Below are 19,224 nucleotides of genomic sequence, written 5' to 3' on the forward strand. Positions count from 1 at the left end.
CACAATGAGATACAAAATGAATACAGAGATGTGGAACAACTACAAAGAGATGGAAAACAACCAAAAAGAAATACAAAACAACTACAAAAAGACAGAAAATGATCAAAAAAAATGCAAAACAACTACACAGAAAAATGACCACGGTGAGACACAAAGTGACCACTAAAAGATTCAAAATGATTACAGTGAGATGCAAAAAACAACAAAGCAACCAAAAAGAGAAAACAACCACAAAGAGATTTAAAGCAAATACAAAGACAAAGAATAGCAAAAAATGACACAAAACAATTACAGAGATGGATAACAATGAAAAAGAGACACAAAATAACCAAAAAGAGATGTGAAACAACTACAAAGAGACAGAAAACATCCAAACAAATACAAAACAACTACAGATAGAAAGAAAATGATAAAACAAAAGATGCAAAACAACTTCAAAAAGATGAAATTGCAGAAAAAAGACACAAAACAAGAGACATCAAATGGCCACAAGTGGCACAAAACAACCAAAAAGAGAAGCAAAAAGCTACAAAGACGTGCAAAATGGCCACAGTGAGACGCAAAACTACAACATCGAGATGCAAAATGATTACAATGAGAAACAAAACGACTACAGAGATGCAAACAACTACAACAAGATGCAAAACAACCAAAAGGGTACGTAAAACAACTAGGAGATGGAAAACAACCAAAAAGAGACGCAAAACAACCAAAAAGAAATACAAAACAACTACAAAGAGACAGAAGATGATCAAAAAAGATGCAAAACAACTTCAAAAAGACAAAATTGCCTGAAAAAGACACAAAACAGGAGACATCAAATGGCCACAAGTTGCACAAAACGATCAAAAAGAGAAGCAAAGAATTCCAACAACGTGCAGAATGACCACAGAGAGATGCAAAACTACAACATAGAGATGCAAAATGATTATGATGAGCTACAAAACAACTACAGAGATGCAAAACAACCAAAAAGAGCCTCGCTTTCAGTCTGGCCGTCTCGTGGGGCCTGTCACGTGTCTTTGTCCAGGGCTCCACTTCCTCATGATCTGTGCATGGATGTAAATGTCAGACAAAGCAGTTATTTAACAGCTGTCTGGACGTGGGAACAGCAGAGTGGTGACTATTGTGTCATGATGGAGTTGGCGGTGCCCTTTTACACCCGAGGTTGAGACTCTCCCTTATTTCCTCGTTAATGCTACTTCTCTGTTCTGCTCTTTCCTTCTCTCTTTGTGTATTTTTGGATCTGATACCATAATGTGTGTGGCAATTTCTCTTTTCAGCTAAATCTGTTTTATATAAAGTGTCACTCAGCCTGCCAGACGAGGCTTTTTTCACTGTAACTCTGGATACTGCTCATGTTTAATGACTGAGGGAGGCTTTGATTCGCCATTAGCTCCCCTCTCCTCTCAGTCCCGGCGTTTTGTTATGGTTTGTTTTCTGTGGACTGATTTTACGTGAAAATGGGGGAAAGTTAACGAGTATGAGCATTTTTAAGACACCCCGCGTAACCACCTTACCAGAGCTATATTGTGTTCCCATGCATACCGAGAGTGTGTGTTTTGTTACGTGGGTGTTCTTGTGTGCGAAAGCATGTACGAGTCTCGGTCCAGCAGTGGCTCGGTGGTGGCCAGCCAGGGAGGATTGCGTGAGATTTTTTAACGTCTGCAGAGCTTTTTGAACAAAAACATTTGATAAACAGATTGTGGAGGTCTGCAAGCCGCCTGTCTGCGTCTGATCCCTGCTCGTGCACGGCTCCTGGGTTTGAGTGTGTGTCCCTCCGGTTCTTGAGAGAGTTTGACGCCTGCAGAACTTTGGGCATCCAGAGCCGCCTGTTAAATTACATTGCACCAAAACCACAGACCCCCATACCAGACACGCTTCCCTGCCAGCCAGCCAGCAAGTCAGCCAACGACCAAACACTGCCCTACCAATACTGCTCTCCTTTCCTCCTGTTTGTTTCTTTTAACGTCTTTGCTTTCTTCATTTCTCATAGATTAAGCTTTGGTGTGAACATTTCAGAGGTGATCTTTGATTCTTCCCGGCAAAGACATAAACAAGCATAAACAGACGCCGCAGACACTCACACACACTTGTGACTAATGACACAAAACTCCCTCAAAAACCCAAAGAAACACTTTGGTAAATGACTGTAAAACAGGAATTTGACTACCTAGCTATGTGGTTGCTAAACAATCACAGACGCCGGTGAAAGCAAAGCCGTAAAACAGACCTCATCTCTGCACACACATGGTGGCAATGAACACACCTTTTTTCTAAGTACGTGTGAGTTGAAGTCTGCGGTGAACTCCCAGATTACTCCCGAGTCCCTGCTTCCAATTAGCTGCAGTGTATAATTTGATGTAATTTTCAAATTAGAAAATGTCAGATCATTTTCAAATTAGAAAATGTCAACTCATGTTTCGGGAACGGATGTGCCTCATTGTAAACTTTGAGAGTGAACTTTCATCTTGGCTGTCGCAATTTGACTGAGTCCATATCTGCCGTATTATATGAAGCATGAGCAGTGGTGATCCGAGACTCTTGGGGGGTCCAAGCAAAGAAGCCTGGGGGCCCTATAGCTATCTGTGCCTGTCATACATAACACTGTATGTATGACAGTTACAGGTAGCCAGCTGATTGTCCTCACTAACAGTATCCAGCTGTCATACTGTAGCTAGAAGGCGCCTGACAGAAGGTTTTTTAGGGGCAGTGGATGTTCGCTGTATGCTGCCTTTATATGAGGTTTAAGGGGGTTTATAGTAGTCATTACAAAATGTGCCAATATGAATGGCCATCAGGGACCCTTTTCCCTTGAACACTGGCCTCTGGCATGTTCAATCTGAAAATTTTATGCACCATTTTGTTACAGTTTCCAAGTTGAATGACTTGTTTCCTTGGTGTGAAACAATGTTCAGCTGCTCAGAGGCACATTTTCTCTCATCAGGTTGGCGTGTCAGAGGTGTGACCCAATCAGCAGCACCATGTATATAAATTAAATTCTGGTAGATCTTTACTTATTGTACATACATATTTTGTTTTTACTTCACACTTGCTTTGTACATCTGGGTTGGGAGAGAGTCACTGCCTCAAGCGAGGGAGTTCAAGTATCTCGGGGTCTTGTTCACGAGTGAGGGTAGAATGGAGTGTGAGATGGATCGGCAGTTTGGTGCGGCTTCTGCAGTGATTTTGGCGCTGCGCCGGACCGTCATGGTGAAGAGGGAGCTGAGTCGGAAGGCGAAGCTTTCAATTTACTGGTCTACGTCCCAACCCTCACCTATGGTCATGAGTTCTGGGTAGTGGCCGAAAGAATGAAATCATGGATACAAGTGGCCAAAATGAGTTTCCTCCATGGGTTGGCTGGGCTCAGCCTCAGAGATAGGGTGAGGAGCTCGGACATCCGAAGGGAGCCGCTGCTCCTTCCCATCAAAAGGGCTCAGTTGAGGTGGTTCGGGCATCTGATCAGGATGCCTCCTGGGCGCCTCCTCTGGAGGTGTTTCAGGCATGTCCCACTGGTAGGAGGCCCCGGGGCAGACCCAGAACACGCTGGAGGGATTACATATCTCATCTGGCCTGGGAACGCCTTGGGGTCCCCCAGGAGGAGCTGGCTGGGGAGAGGGACGTCTGAGGTGCTTTGCTTGGTCTGCTGCCCCCACGGCCTGGCCCCGGATAGGTGGATAAAAATGGATGGATGGATGGATGGATGGATTGCTTTAGCAGTTTAAACGCATGTTTCCCATCTCAACAAAGCCCCTTTTAACTGAATTAAACCCAGCCATCTTAAAAGGACGTGCACCTCGTAACACAGCAAGCTGTTCAACACCATTTCTCTTCAAATAAAAGAATTGTTACATTTTGTATTTGTTGCTGAATACAGCCCTGGTTTGTCTCCTGATTGTGCATCCCTGAGCATATAAATGAAGTAGGAGAGGGATGAGGAGCTGGTGACTATACTACAGCAGCCTTCTCTGCTGCTTTGGCACTGCAGAGTGACACTTTTAACTTCATTGTATTTATGACCTAAAATAAGTCCAAGGTGATAATTAGAAATTGAATTTTCCAGAATGATGAAGTGTACCTCTCTTGTGCCTCATCTGGTTTGCCAAATGTCACTTCTGACTGTTAATGGTGTGACTTTGCTGGACAGTCCTGTGAGTGTATTAAACTGTATGTCAGTAAATCAGGAAATACATGTCAGTTGATGATGATGATGATGCTTTTATATCAGATCAAGTCTGATTTTTTTCTTCCATCATAGCAGCTCCATTTGCAAGGTCAACAAAGACGATGTAATATAATAATAAATGATAGTAACATTAAGATCTCCTATAAAAATATGTTTCAAGCAATGATTTAAAGCCTAATCTCCTCAGACAATGAATCCAGAGCTTCAGGGCCTTGATGGCAAAAGCCTAGTCACCTTTATCTACCTGCCTTGATCTAGGGACGACTAGTGAGGGTGGGCTTGAGGATCTCAGTCACGACTTGAAGCATAGATAGTCAGAAACTCAGCTATATAACTCAGCGCTAAACCATGTTGAGGTTTAAAGGGTATTGAAAGAATCTTAAAATCAATTCTGAAATTATGGAGTTTGCATGTTCTCCCTGTGTCAGCGTGTGTTTTCTCCAGGTATTCCAGCTTCCTCCCACAGTCCAAAGACATGCAGGTTAATTGGTGAATCTAAATTGTCCATAGGTGTGAATGTGAGTGTGGATGTCTATGTGTCAGCCCTGTGATAGTCTGGCGACCTGTCCAGGGTGTACCACACCTCTTGCCCAATGTCAGCTGGGATAGGCTCCAGCCCGACCACGACCTATAACAGGATAAGCGGTTACAGAAAATGAATGAATGAATATACAATAACTGAACATAATATATTCAAGACTCTTCAATGTACATTTAATGTAAGGATTGACTGGCACAAAAAAGTGCTTCAGTCTGACCTTATTAAAAGGTGGGATCTCTGATTTGATGGTAACAGTCTGTAATCATTGTTCAGGAGCTGGTTGAGGACATGTTAGGCTGATTCGTAAGGTTTAGTTAATGGAGAGAAACTTGCAGTGTGTTGTTCTTCACAGCTATGCAACATTACTTGTCATCCTCTCACAATTGCTATGCCTAATATAAGCGTGACATTTTTGGCATCCAAACAGGAGCAGGCTGAACCTGAGATCACATTTCGCATCCCACATTATCACAAAATGACTCCTGACAGTCATCAGTCCACAGACAGAAAACAGCTCAGGGGAGAGCTGGAGTGGAAATTTATGCCATTTTCACACATCGTTTCACCAGTTAAATCCGGTCCTGGACGCCTCCGGTTGCTCACTTACGATATACAAACACACTAACCATCCTCTGGTGGTTTCCTGTTCGCACCTGACCACGGTTGTGAAAATATTTGGCAGAGGGCGATGTGGTCATTTCTTCCTGAAGTAAATTAAAGTCAACAGATCTGTCTGTCACAGGTTCTGAGGACCATCGAGGCCAAACATTAACCCAGCCAAGTACTTACCACATACAGTGTAGCAGCTGAGAGCAGGGGCGTGCATCAGAGATATGCTCACAGGTTATATGTGCACGTGTTTACGCCTCATGTTTGGACTTATACAGTGTTTGGGACCAGTATAACTAATCTTCTACCAGTGCTGGAGGTAGTGCCTGTCTTTAATATATAGCTGCATATAAAGTAATGTGTGCTTTAGTAGATGTCAGCCATTACATTTTGGCATTAATGTCATCTGCTTTCCCTACTTCTAAGCAAGAAACATGTTTCCTTGGTTTCTTTGGGCCAAAATGTCTGTGGCTGGCTTGGCGAGGACACACCACGCTTGTAGACAGACAAACTAATAAAACTTAAAACTAATCCTCAGATTTAATGTTGGTGCATTACTTCAAATTGCTCGTAGTAGATGAACTCACAGATTCCAGCCAATTAACAGTAAATGCATGTTTCACACGGGTAAATGACCACGTGCATTGCAACTTTCCAGCATTTTAATTGAGGTGTTTTTCCACAGATGTGTGGTGTTGTGCAAATCAGGCAGAGATGCACGAAAGCACGATGGAAACTTACACCAGTATGGTTCCTTAACTCATTATCACCCTGCAACTTGCTGTATTCCATCACACTGTTGTGATGATGCTTGTCGTTGACTTTAAAAATGATTACACTGCTGTCTCTCCTGGAATATTTGTGAACTCTGTTCTCTCTCTTCCTCTGTTTCCAGTTCTTTGTGTGTGACATCTGAAGCCGGGGATGCTGGTGACCATGCTGTTGGCTCCTGTCTGTGTGCTACTGACGCTGGGGGCGCGTGCTCTCGCTGGAGGCTATCCCCCCATGCCCCACATGAAGTACATGCAGCCCATGATGAAAGGGCCTATTGGACCCCCATTCAGAGAGGGCAAGGGACATTATGTTGGTGAGTAATCCCCATAGGTGAAGTACATACTCTGTGTGTCTTCTTTACTTTTATGTCTCACTCTGCCCTGCATAAAATGTTACCAACTCTGCAGCCCTAAAGGTCCACTCACACTTTACAGTCCACTGGGTCAATGTGAGCTGATTCGATATGATTCAACCTCATATTACAGAGATACACTCCTCAGTCAGTCCATTTAAAATACGAGAAACTGCAAAGTAGCAACAGAAGTCAGTCTTCTTGGCAGAAACTTATACGGTGCTTGGGCAGTGACTTGCAGCGTCACCTACTGACGAAAAAAAGGGCCATTAACTTAGGCATGATTTGCGGCCGGTTGGTCAGGCGGAAACACGGCGGGACAAGAACACAAGTTTCGGTGGCGAAAGTCTGTGTAAGGCAGATAGGTCCGACAACCACCAAGATCAGTGCTTGCGTCCCGTAAGATCATAAAGCCAAACTTTATTTAATTTTTCCTAAACCTAACTACATGTTTTTGTTGCCTAAACCCAGCCACACGCATTGGTTGTTAGAGAGGGAAAAAAACGTCAATTTGCATTGTCGAACTGATGTAGTGCTTTTATTTTGAAAGAGACTGTATGTAAATGGTAAATTTCCTGTGAAAACAGAAGAGTATTTTGAAAGAAGACAATGCACGTAACAGGCAGAACTTGACACAGCGTCCCAGAACGTCAACAACCAACACACCCAGGGTACTTTCACGTTGTATCTGGACGTGGAAGGTCCATGACAGAACATATTGAACACGAGAATGTATTGCCCCGGTTGGTAATTTACCTGGATGGACAGGAGTATGGGCTTCAGCGAGCTACATGACCGTCTCAGCCCCTCAGGGCATGTTCATTAATATGATAACCTGCGTGCACCTTTGTAAGAATGCAGAGCAAAAATCCTGAATTATCTTGATTCGATGAAAATGAAAAGTTGGACTGAGAGGCAAAGCTTTTCTAATGTCTAAAACTTGGAAAATTCTGCAAACTAGACTGAATAATACACATACAACATTAGCTAAGTTTGTTTGATGCATGTCAAGTATGAAGGTGTAACCATAATTACTGCACACATTATGCAAAGATTAAGTTGATAAAAAAATGACAAGATGACCCAACACAAGCTGATGAGACTGCACATCAGGCACTGAAAACTGTGTGTGAAGCAGGACGTAAGGTGCCACCCCTCTCAGGACAGGCTTGTACACCAAAGCCACTGGTTTAGTGTCTGTCTTCAGGCAGTTAAAGGGCTCACTGAACTGTGTGTGTCGTTGCCCTGTGGGTCCTGCAGCATTTGGCAGGTCCTCAGTTAGGGCCTAATGGAGGCCTGATTGCCCACTGTTTGCTGAGCTCCAGTGGGCCAGTTGTTCCTCCTGCCATCTGGATGCTGTTACCCCAGTGTTTATCACATATTCCTCAGCTGTGGGATGAGGAGAGAGTGTGAAGGAAATAAAAATAGATTATATAAAAGGCTCAGGCAAGGGGAACTGGGAAAGGGAGGGGGGTGATAATCATCCTGAAAAAATGCACATGCTGTCATTGCTTTCATTATCAAATTTGACTCAAACTACCAATACACGTTCTGGATCATGTGAGACGTGCCTGGCGTTCACAGAGGCCCCTTCTTCAAAGCAAATTTCAAAGCAAATGAGGGGCACATTTTCATTTCAGTGCCATAATGTGATGTTCGACAAAGACAGAGTCCAGAAGCTGCATTCAGGGAACATTAAGTGTTGAAATGTTGCGTTTAAATCCTTCACAGTAACATCAAAGATTTGCTCAAAGAAGTTATGCTTTCTATAAATGGGATTTCAAAATGTGGTAGAAACAAGATTTAGATTTTGGAGGAGTGAGACTAATGCGCCCTGTGGCTGGTGTGAGTGCAATGCCTCTACTGCCACTTAGTGGCCGTGTCTCCACATTGCATCACCACTGGAACATTCTAGCTATTCCTAATTAACCATGTATTGTAATCATCATTAGATCTACTGTAACATTTGTTGTGTTAGAATTTGCAATTACAGCCAACTTCCAACAACTGTAGAGAATAATTTCCATGCTGTTACACAAAGGTGTAACGCATGCCAAACAAACAGACCATGGCTACAAAATCTTACAACTGAGCAACTTTTCATGCACCAGTCAATTTTGAGATTTTGGCCTGTTTTGCTTCCATAACACGTCTCCTTTCAGACTAACGGAAATAAAAACATCCAAATTACACGTTTAGCTTTATTTTAGTTCAGATTTCTGTTCTGGAATTTTCAGAAATCATTTCAGAAAACTTGCAATACAAAAAATAAAATTAAAAAATAATTAAAGTAAGCAACTGGGAAAGTTTCATGGTGATCTATTAGTCTACCCCATGCACCTGTATTGCCTTATTTTTTGTCTGAATATGTATGGCATTTGACAATATGTATCTTTAGAAGCCCTTTTCTTAGTGTGCTTTCTCATACACTAAGCAAAAAAAAAATCTGCTTCAGTAGCACTCACATACACTAAAATTTCCAGTTTTCTTCCTAACTATATTCAGAAGGTTTTTACAGAGGGGTTTGTTCATATAACCTGATCAATGCCACATTTTATTCCTAAAAACATGGCAGAAATATATTATCTATGCTGTTGCCAGTGTTTTCTGAATTACTGAGTAAATTAAAAAAAAAAAAATAATGATAATGAAATAATAAAAATAGAAATTGAAAAAATAAAATAAAATCAAAGATAAAATAAAATGAATATATATGTCCAAGATTCCCTCTGTAAAAACCTTTGACTCTAATGTGTCAACAAAATGAAACAAGAATTTTGAACCTGGCTTTATCCAGTGTTCAGATTTCTGTTCTGGAAATGTGTGTAAAACAGCAGATATTTAATCAGATAATACCTCATTTGCATATTTACACATAAAATTTAAGAAAACTCGTAATGCAAAACATAAGTGCTCAACTGGGGAAATTTAACAGTGATAGCTATATATTAAAAATTTTTACCTTATTCACCAAGAGCATCTCCCCTTGAAGAGTCTGTGCTCATTTGATTAATAATTGATGTTCAGTTAAAAACAAAGGTTAATGACTATATAATTAACAAACTTCTAAAATGTTTCAATGCAAGACATTTATATGCAGAAAGGCTGTCAGTTGTGTATCTAGATTTTCTGGTGCCTTCATGAGCTGTGGGTGATGAATCAATCTCAGCTGGACAGGAGTCAACACTGCCCTCGAGCTCGCTTGGGTACTCTTGTAAGTTTTTTCCTCTTACAAGAGCAGAGTTCAATAAATCTCTTGACTCTGTCAGTTCAAATGTATTCGAAAGCACAATTTAAGTCTTTAACTCCTGGAGAGCTTTGCGACGAGTAATGAAGAAGCCATTATATCCTCTGAAGTGTGACGCACCTTATTTCCTCTCTCTGGGTGATGTATTAAGGCGGTCTACGTCGGAGCTGAACAAACAAAGCTGAGGCTGTAATGCTCATTACACACCTGAGCACAATGTTCCGCGTGGCACCCTCACTGATACTGACAAACCTCCAGTTGAGATTTATTAGCTAGACATTTTATTCAGGGGTGAAACCTGAAGTGAGCACAGCCAAAATCTCAGTGATGTACAAAACCTGCACAGTGTGGTAAATAGGTCAAAGTTAAACCTGGAAGCAGCCAAAATCATCATATTTAGAATGCACAGACTGGGTGTTATTTTTTAGAAATTGTAACACTCATTAAAAGTCATTGTTAACTACCTTTTAAAGTTTCAATGTCAGCAGAAACAGCAGGATAAAATGGCCACAGCCACACAAAAAAAACACCTTCATTGTTAAAACTGGCATTTCACTTTATATTGATTGCAGTGTTGCAGCCATTTCTTCCTCAGTCTAAATGTAATGGTCCTAAATGTATTAATATTTAAACCACTGCAGATGTAATGATTTTGGGGGCCATGGATCACCTCATATAAAATGTGTCTGTCCTCTTGAACTTTAGTGCTATTTTTCAGGCTTTAAACAACATGATGCAGGCCTGTTGCATTTATGCTTTACATAGACACATCCACCACATACCTGACTGTTATTATACACACATAACTGGGATCATCATTACTGTAACCTGCATAACTGAGCCTTTTCTCATCACTGTGTTTGATTTTTAAATCCAGAGGTTCACATGGCTGCATTCTCACTTACTGCCAGCAGGGGGAGGTAGTGGTCTGTAGTTACATTAAGGCAGAGCTACTCGACTTGTTTTGCCTATGGGCCACTTTTAAAAATTGACAGGAGGCCATGGGCCAGTTAATAAATGACAAACATTAACTCAACTCAACTTTATTTATATAGCACCTTTCATACAAACATGCAGCCCAAAGTTCTTCACGTGGCAAAATTAGAATGACACAGACACAAAGCAATAAAATATTAAAAAAGCAAACCAACCTAAACAGAACAAACTAACAAAAAGATGATTAAAACTCAATAGACTAAAAAGCGAGTAAATAAATAAATAAAATAGAATACAATTGATCAGGAGAGATTTTTTTAAAAAAAAAATAAATGTAAAAACCAATGGTTCAATCTTAAAAATCAAGACTGTAATGTCTACATTAAAAGCTAGATTAAAAAGATAAGTCATAAAAACAGAAAGCGCTGTCACTAGTAGTTTTAATACTATCAATAATATTTATCAATATAATAAATTAACTACCTGCTTTCAACATTTGCTTTCCTCTCTCACATTTGCTAAGAGGCAGATCTAGTCACAGCAGCCCTGCACAGCCACTTGCAGCAGTCCCACACAGGTCAGGTGTACACAGGGGCGTTGCTAGGATTAGGGGACGTTCAGGGATTAGCCTAGACCTCTGCTGGGGGTCCGTTCCAACTTAAATTTACTTATGTGCTTGTTACAAGAATTTGGAAAGAGTTCCTGGTTTGAACCTAGGGTGGGGGGGCCCCTTTGTGTGACGTTTGCATGTTCTCCCCATGTGAGCGTGGGTTTTCTCCAGGTACTCCAGCTTCCTCCCACAGTCCAAAGACATGCAGGTTAATTGGTCACTTTAATTGTCCGTAGGTGTGAATGTGAGTGTGGATGGTCGTCGGTCTCTATGTGTCAGAAAATGAACAAATGAATGATTTTTACCCACCTCATTCATTGCTGTTTAGCTGCAGGTGTACTGACAGATCCCAGGATTGGAAGGCCATGCATAAGGCTTTCTTCATAAATGAGGAGAAATTATTCATACATTTTAAGAAATAAACTGGCTTGGATTATCTTTACAACTGAATCTTAACTTTCAGGAGGGTACACTGGCTGAAGCACATGTTGTTTCCTTGAGACACTGCAGGATCTAGACAGACACTATGCATTTAAAAATATGCTTTTTATGCTTTATTATAAAAACAACACAGGTGAACTGCCCACTGGCCGCCTGACCTACCAAGACAAGTAACACACAGGCAAGGGGCTGCTGAAATGAGGCAACAAACCAGCTAAAATTGGCTAAGGGTAATTGTGTTCTGTAGACCGAGCTTGTGATTCTGCTCCTCGTGTCCTGGCTGTGTTCTGCTTTACTCTGCTGGGAAAGAATAACGAGACAGTTTATGACATGTGGCACACTTTTTTAGTCTAGTTTCCTCTTTGTTACACAATCAAAAAATTAGCATTTTACAGACACTCTCAAACCCAATTAAACCCTTAAGTCAGTCAGCTGGAAGACATAAAAGTGAATTCCTGTCCGAGCGTACTATTACGTAACAATTCAGGAGCCTATGGATTAGAGACCTGTCCAGGATGTTCCCTGGCTTCTGCTCAGTCTGAGTTTGGATTGGCTTTAGACCTTCTTAACACTGAACAAGTAACTTTACAAAAAGAACTGATTAATAACCAGAATAGTCAGAACAATTACTGTGCCTTAGGTGGATGGAAAAGTTCATTAGATCGCAAAAAATGTAAAAGTGAATTCAGAAGACTCTCTCCAACAAGTTTTAATTTTCATTTCCCAGTTATCGATGTTGTAACGTTAGATGATTCTTCTATGTAAATACTTAATTCATCCTTCTGTGCTGCACTGTTGTTTTCCTTGACAGTGGACATGTACTCAAAATCCCCCCTGGTGTATTTTTGTATCTTCTCTCTTTAGTGCCTTGGTGGCTGATACATTTGCTGTCTTTATATTGACAATGACATTTCAAAACTTCTGTAGCTCATTAAAAATGACACTAAAATGTAATATTCAGTATCTAATCTTTCAGTCCATCCATCACATTATAGCTGTATTTAGTGCAGATTGACATCCTCACCACTAGGTGGCAGTAATGTGTTAAGTCCAGTGTTCCAACCCTCTTTAATTCTTACATGATGATGAAATCAAGAAGCAGTGCTGCCTTCTGACAAACAGATGGTTACAGGACTAAACCTCTATTGGTGCAGCAGCTGTGGGATGCAGTTGGCTGCAGTGTGTAAGAACGACATCCTCCAGTTTTTTTTTAAATCTCTTTGACCCAGAGGAAGTTGATTTGTTTTGGTTTTGCTCAAAATGTTTTCAGTACACGACACACAAACATTTATATGTTATAATTTGTTGATTTGGTTTCTTTTTTAAATACAGTAATATTAACAACATGATCCTCTCTTTTTCTAGATATGCCACCCATGATGGAAGTGAAGGGGGAACCAGGCCCCCAAGGGAAACCTGGACCAAGAGGCCCCCCTGGGCCACCAGGACTTCCAGGAAAACCTGGACTGGGCAAGCCAGGTCTCAATGGTCAGCCAGGCCCCCAGGGGCCTTCTGGTTTTCCAGGAATTGGTAAACCTGGACTTCCAGGTCTCCCAGGAAAGCTTGGGCCAAAGGGGATGCCAGGGCTAAATGGCGAGGTTGGCCCACGTGGTGAACCTGGCCCCAGAGGCGCTCCAGGACAGCCCGGCCTCCCTGGCCCAGCTGGCCTGTCTCTGAATGGGAAACCAGGACTTCCAGGCATCAGAGGCCCCCCTGGGGCTCGGGGTGAACCAGGATTAAAGGGTCTTTCTGGCCCACCAGGTGAACGTGGACTTAAGGGCGAGAATGGAAATGGGAAGCCAGGGCCTACAGGTATAAGGGGTCCTCCTGGGCTGAAAGGCAGTCCAGGACCACCTGGTCTTCCAGGCATCGGCAAACCAGGTTTAAAAGGTTTGCCTGGACTGCCTGGTCTTAAAGGTGACCAAGGACTCACAGGGGATCGAGGAGAACCAGGAGAGCATGGGGCTCCAGGTCTGCAAGGTCTGCCAGGGCCAGTTGGGGTGGGGAAGCCTGGGCTAGATGGACTGCCCGGAGGACCAGGTCCATTGGGTGCGAAAGGTGAGCCAGGGCCTAGGGGTTCTCCTGGATTTCCTGGGACTCCTGGCTATGGAAAACCTGGTCTGAGTGGGCCAAAAGGAGATAAGGGCCATGCTGGGTTGCCTGGTCTCCCAGGGGACAAAGGAGAGCAAGGAATGGTGGGCCCAATTGGTGAACCAGGCCTTGATGGACAATCAGGACCACCAGGACTTCAAGGCCCAATGGGACTTCCTGGAAAGCATGGAATGCCAGGACAAAAGGGAGAGGGGGGGCCCCAGGGCCCTCCAGGACTGCCTGGCCTCAGAGGTGACCAAGGCCCCAATGGACCATCTGGAAAGCCTGGCATCCCTGGGGAGAAAGGCATCCCTGGGCCCAGTGGTCCTATTGGAAAACCTGGACCCAAAGGTGAGGCAGGGCATATTGGTCTGCCTGGCAATCCAGGACTGACAGGTGCTCCAGGGCCTAAAGGTGAATCAGGGTTTATAGGGACTCCAGGCCCCAGGGGTCAGTCAGGAATTCCTGGTCTACAGGGACCCATGGGTCCCATGGGGCCACAGGGTGTTCCTGGCCCAAAGGGTGATATTGGACTTCCAGGGCCTCCAGGACTGGGTAAGTTTGGAGAGAAGGGAGCTATTGGCCCCCAGGGTCCTCCAGGGAAACCAGGCCCCTCTGGGCTTAATGGTAACACTGGCCCTCCTGGCCCTCCAGGGCCTCCTGGTCCTCCAGGAAATGGCCAAACAGTTGTTGCAGGGCCGACAGATTCAGAGTTGGAAGGAGACGAAGTACCAGGGGATAGGAAGGGGCCTGCATACAGTCAAGTCCCACTCTCTGCCTCTGTGGCCCCAGCCTTCACAGCCATCCTCACCACACCTTTCCCTCCCTCTGCCATGCCAATCAAATTTGACAGGACCCTGTACAACGGGCAAAATGCCTACAGCTCTGCTACCGGCATATTCACTGCTCCTTTATCTGGTGTCTACTACTTTGCGTACCACATGCATGTAAAGGGAACTAGCCTGTGGGTGGCACTGTACAAGAACAATGTACCAGCCACTTACACCTATGATGAATACAAGAAAGGCTACATGGACCAGGCATCTGGTAGTGCTGTCCTAGAGCTGAAGGAGGGTGACCAGGTCTGGGTCCAGATGCCCTCGGATCAAGCAAATGGCCTCTATTCTACCGAGTACATCCACTCCTCCTTTTCAGGATTCCTGCTCTGTCCCACATAACCCTGTCCCCTCACTCAAACATGTTCCTGTATTGGCACCTCGGAGCAGCCCTAAACCCAAAATACCTGCAGCCACAACAGAAACACAAAACCCATAGAATCCTCCGTATTATTGCCATCACTTTTATCCGTCTCACCCTCAGCAACGTCACCGAAAGAAAAAAAACTTTGTGAATGAAATATGGAAAGTTTTAAAAGACAGGGGAAGGAATTTCATACTGTGTTCTTTGTTTCGATGTCCTTCAAATGTGTGTTTTGGGTTGTATTTTATGTTGGTGTTTTTTTTTTTTTTTTAGCTTATATTATTTTAATTATTATATTGTCATAATTTTATTGTTATTATTTGGTCCTTGTCATCATTGTTGTTGTTGTTTATCGGATTCAGACTATTAAGTGCCTTACTTTGTAATGTGCTAGTAACAGACCTTCCCGTGTGACTGCACATCCTGCCCACATGCTCTGACTTCACCAGACCCTGGGGGGTGATCGGCTCCTCCGGTTGCAGTCACGTCCCCCTTGTGTTCTTATTTAAACAGTGAATGGCAATACTGACCTAAACAGCAACGACACAACATAGAAAATATAGACAAACAACAGCAAAACAAGGCATTTGGTGTTGTAGTACCATTACCTTTCAAGTCTCTTCTGTCCGACCCTTTTGGTACTCTAAACAGTCGCTATGTTAAAATTATTAATGGGATTAAATCTTTGTTTTTAGAGTGAGATATATATTTTGACAATTAGTTGGCATCTGTAGGGTGCTTATTTCTCTGCTTCTTTCTGAATTTAGTAGGCGACCATTTAAAAATGATCTTTATCTTTCTTATAATTTATTGAACTGTCCAGAAATGCAATCCAATAGTAAATACGACCTCACAGTATTAGAATTGTAAAGTTTAACTGCCCTTATAAAGAGGCTAATGCAAGGACAATGCCTTCTTTTCTTTTAATTTTCAGGACAATATTAACAAGGACATTATGTATGCATACAGTCAATGTTTACATGTCATAGAATAGATACTGAGAGCTACTGCGAAATGGACAGTAAGGACACAACTCCAGCTGGATCAATGGCCCGTTTCCTTGTATCGATCTGATTTTCTTTTCCCCCATTTGCACTGCAAATCCCATCGCTGTGTCACAGGAATCCTCTTCAGATGCTCTGACCATGACATCACTGCTTTCTAATGGTGTACTACCTATTAATAAATCAGTATCACATCAATATTCCAAGTGAAAGCCTCATACGTACCACATATTGCAACATCTGTGAATGTGCTGTGGCTGTTAAGGAAAATAGGGATAGTACATCCATTTCTGCCTTTAGTGCCATTTTGTGTGTGACTTGTTGCCGGGCAAATGAGAGCAATTCTGAGTCATTTGTGAGTGAAAACAGTTTCTATTAATCCCCGAGCCAATGTGTCTAAAACAGCTGATTTATTGTTTAACGTAATGGAACATCCGAGACGTTTCAAAAGCAAAGGATGTCAAAGCCGGAAATGAGAATCAATCTGCATTTACTCCATGAATAAGTAAAGGGACTGACTGAGACCCACCGGTTATGAAATACAGGTTGTGTAACATTTAACAAACCCCTGCCAGATTTCTGGGAGAGGTGGTGGGCCAGAGGTGAGAGCGGTATATTTACTCATTTCTGTTGGATGAGGCATTAAAGATACATGCCGCGTGTGTATGCATGCGCTCGTGTGCTCTGGTAGGCGTACCCTTCTGTCTGTCACTGTGTCAACATGTGTGTGAGTGTATGTGTGTGTATGTGTGCGTGTGGTTGTGTCACATTGTTCCCCTGGCGTTCAGGTCGTGAACACTTCAGCGAGGATAATAACAAACTTGAACGAAGTTACAAAACTTTAGGAATGGCTTACAGTCCTGTTAATGTTCCACGAAAGTTTGGCTTTGGCCTGCTTTGGGGTTTTAAAGACCACGCCGTGATAGTGCCTTTGCAAAGTAAGGGAATGAGTTATGAATAGGTGATTGTGATGGACAGATGAGAAACAGAGAAATTGAATAACGAGATAAGAGGACAACATTTAGTACACATAAATTACTGGTTAACACTGAAAACTTTTGATATGTTGCATATTGGTCCAACAAGTGGCATAATGGTGTGCAATAACCTTTGAGAAGTCATGAACAGAAGACATTCTGGTGAAGATCTTTTATCAGTGGTTGCAGAGGTTTGGGCAATCTTATCTTACCAACGCTGTGCCTCTACACGCCTCAGTCAGCTCAGACAGGATCCAAAATATGCCGCCAAAATGCTTTCATTACACTGAATTGAGGACTACCTTACACCGTGATATAGGACTGTCAATGTACAGGAAGATTGTGCCAAATATTGAGCTTTGCAATCAGAATGAATGTAAACCGTCTGACTGATTTTCACTAGTTTCTATATATAACCTACGCATCAACAGTAACTCTTCTGGAAAAGCAGTGCCTAATCAGTATTTTACGTCTATGTAATGCAAACAATGCACTTGCTCCTGCCCTCGCCGCCTCATAACACGAACACAACTACAACTGCTATGTATCATTATTGTGATGTGAGTCTACAAGGCAGTCCGAGGCTCGTTATGTACTGTATGTTGCCTTGTTTTTTTTGTTTTGTCGCCTTCTATTTTTGGACATATGAAATGGTGATGTGAGAGTTACACGTGGCTATAACTCTCTGTCCTTATGTTGTTATGTTTGCCCTGCGTGCAAATCATTTAACAAGTAAGATCCATGTACCGCCTCGATCACAAATCGCTTTCAACTGTTTTCTTTTAAAGGAAAAAAAAAAAATAACAAAAAGATTTTTTTGTTTTTAAAAAAGCTCGCTTCGGTTCTTAAGGGATATTTGTTTGTTTTAGTTTCAATAAATACAAACGGCCATTCCCATTTGCACATGGAATTAATGAAGATGTATTTATACATTTATGATAATTTAATAGGGATGCCAAAACCGACCACCGAAGCCTAGAACGTATAAATGGTATTTAACAGCATTGATGAGTTAAGAGCATTTACAACATGTAGTTAGCATTCTAGAGTTGTTTGTGAAGGATTATTTGTGGACTTTTATTTTCTATTTGCGTAATGTACAATGTATCAACCTATAGGATTTTTGTCATACAAGGCTATTGCGTGCACTCTATGCAATAGAATTTGGGTATAAAATGCACTCTTTTTGATTGAAAATGTTTGTCTGCTTATACAAAATCTACAGTACTTGATTGTATTGATACCACATCAATAAAAACCTTCTTGTATATCGGTGTCAGGTCCTTTCTTCTGTGTTCTGTGTCTGTATGTGGACGTTATGGAGAAGATGTTAAGTCACAGCAACACACAGGATCATTAATTGTAGTATTAGCAGCCCTGGACTGGGTGTAGTACGTTTTTTTCTTTATTCATTCATTCATTTTCCGTAACTGCTTATCCTGTTAGGGGTCGCCTATGCCAGCTGACATAAGGCAAGAGGTGGGGTTCACACCTACGGACAATTTAGAGTCAACAGTTAACCTGCATGTCTTTGGACTGTGGGAGGAAACCGGAGTAACCGGAGTAAACCAATGCTGACTTAGGGAGAACATGCAAGCACCGCACTACTCTGTGTGGAATTTGCAGAGTTATTTTCTTTAGTTAAAGCACTTTAGTAAGAGTGGTGTCAGTTTGCAACGATCATAAGTAAATATATACAAATAAAGAAATTAGTGGTAAATATACACATGCAGTATAAAGATGATTAGTGCATTTACAAAACTGATTCGGGCACCGCCCTCTTTTAGAATATGTAAAAATAAGGAAAAAACAATAGAAAAAATGGTAAAAAAGAAAAAGATAAAGCCCCCAACCTAGACACCCAAAACAAAGTCGAAGGATCGTACGTTAAATTTAAGAAAAAAATAATATCAAGAAATATAAAGGATAATGGTCAGCGGAAATGGTTCATTCCTAGCTAGGTCGATGGTCAGAGTTCCATAAGAGGTTCCCATGTTCTCAGGAAGACTTCCCCCTTACTTTTAAATATGTAAGTGCGTTGTTCCAGTTGTAGTGTATCGTTCAATATCTGTTTGAACGAGTTAAATGTTGGGAGGCTTTCCTGGTTCCAGTTGAGCAACTTCTTTGCTATATATGATATAATTCCGATCCTCTTTGCAGACATGGGGTCAAGCGTTCTGTTCAGTTCCAAACCAAAAAGGTACCGTACTGGCAAAACGTCAGATGGAATCCTCGAGACCTTCAGAGTCAGATCAT

At 42.1% G+C, this 19,224-nt stretch overlaps 1 protein-coding gene across 2 annotated transcripts in view; it reads left to right on the plus strand.

The window, feature by feature from the left end:
- The window catches only part of col8a2 (collagen, type VIII, alpha 2), a 64,478-nt gene extending 46,257 nt beyond the window's left edge, over nucleotides 1-18,221 (plus strand). For both annotated transcript variants that reach the window (XM_049602680.1, XM_049602679.1), the window contains 2 exons: nucleotides 6,232-6,423; nucleotides 13,062-18,221. In XM_049602680.1, coding sequence (XP_049458637.1) covers nucleotides 6,261-6,423; nucleotides 13,062-14,965 — 2,067 coding nt within the window. In that variant the 5' untranslated portion in view covers nucleotides 6,232-6,260 and the 3' untranslated portion in view covers nucleotides 14,966-18,221. The remainder of the gene's footprint in view (nucleotides 1-6,231; nucleotides 6,424-13,061) is intronic.
- The last annotated feature ends 1,003 nt before the right edge of the window (nucleotides 18,222-19,224 follow it).

Source organism: Epinephelus fuscoguttatus, linkage group LG17 (genome assembly GCF_011397635.1).
Source record: "Epinephelus fuscoguttatus linkage group LG17, E.fuscoguttatus.final_Chr_v1".
NCBI lineage: Eukaryota > Metazoa > Chordata > Actinopteri > Perciformes > Serranidae > Epinephelus > Epinephelus fuscoguttatus.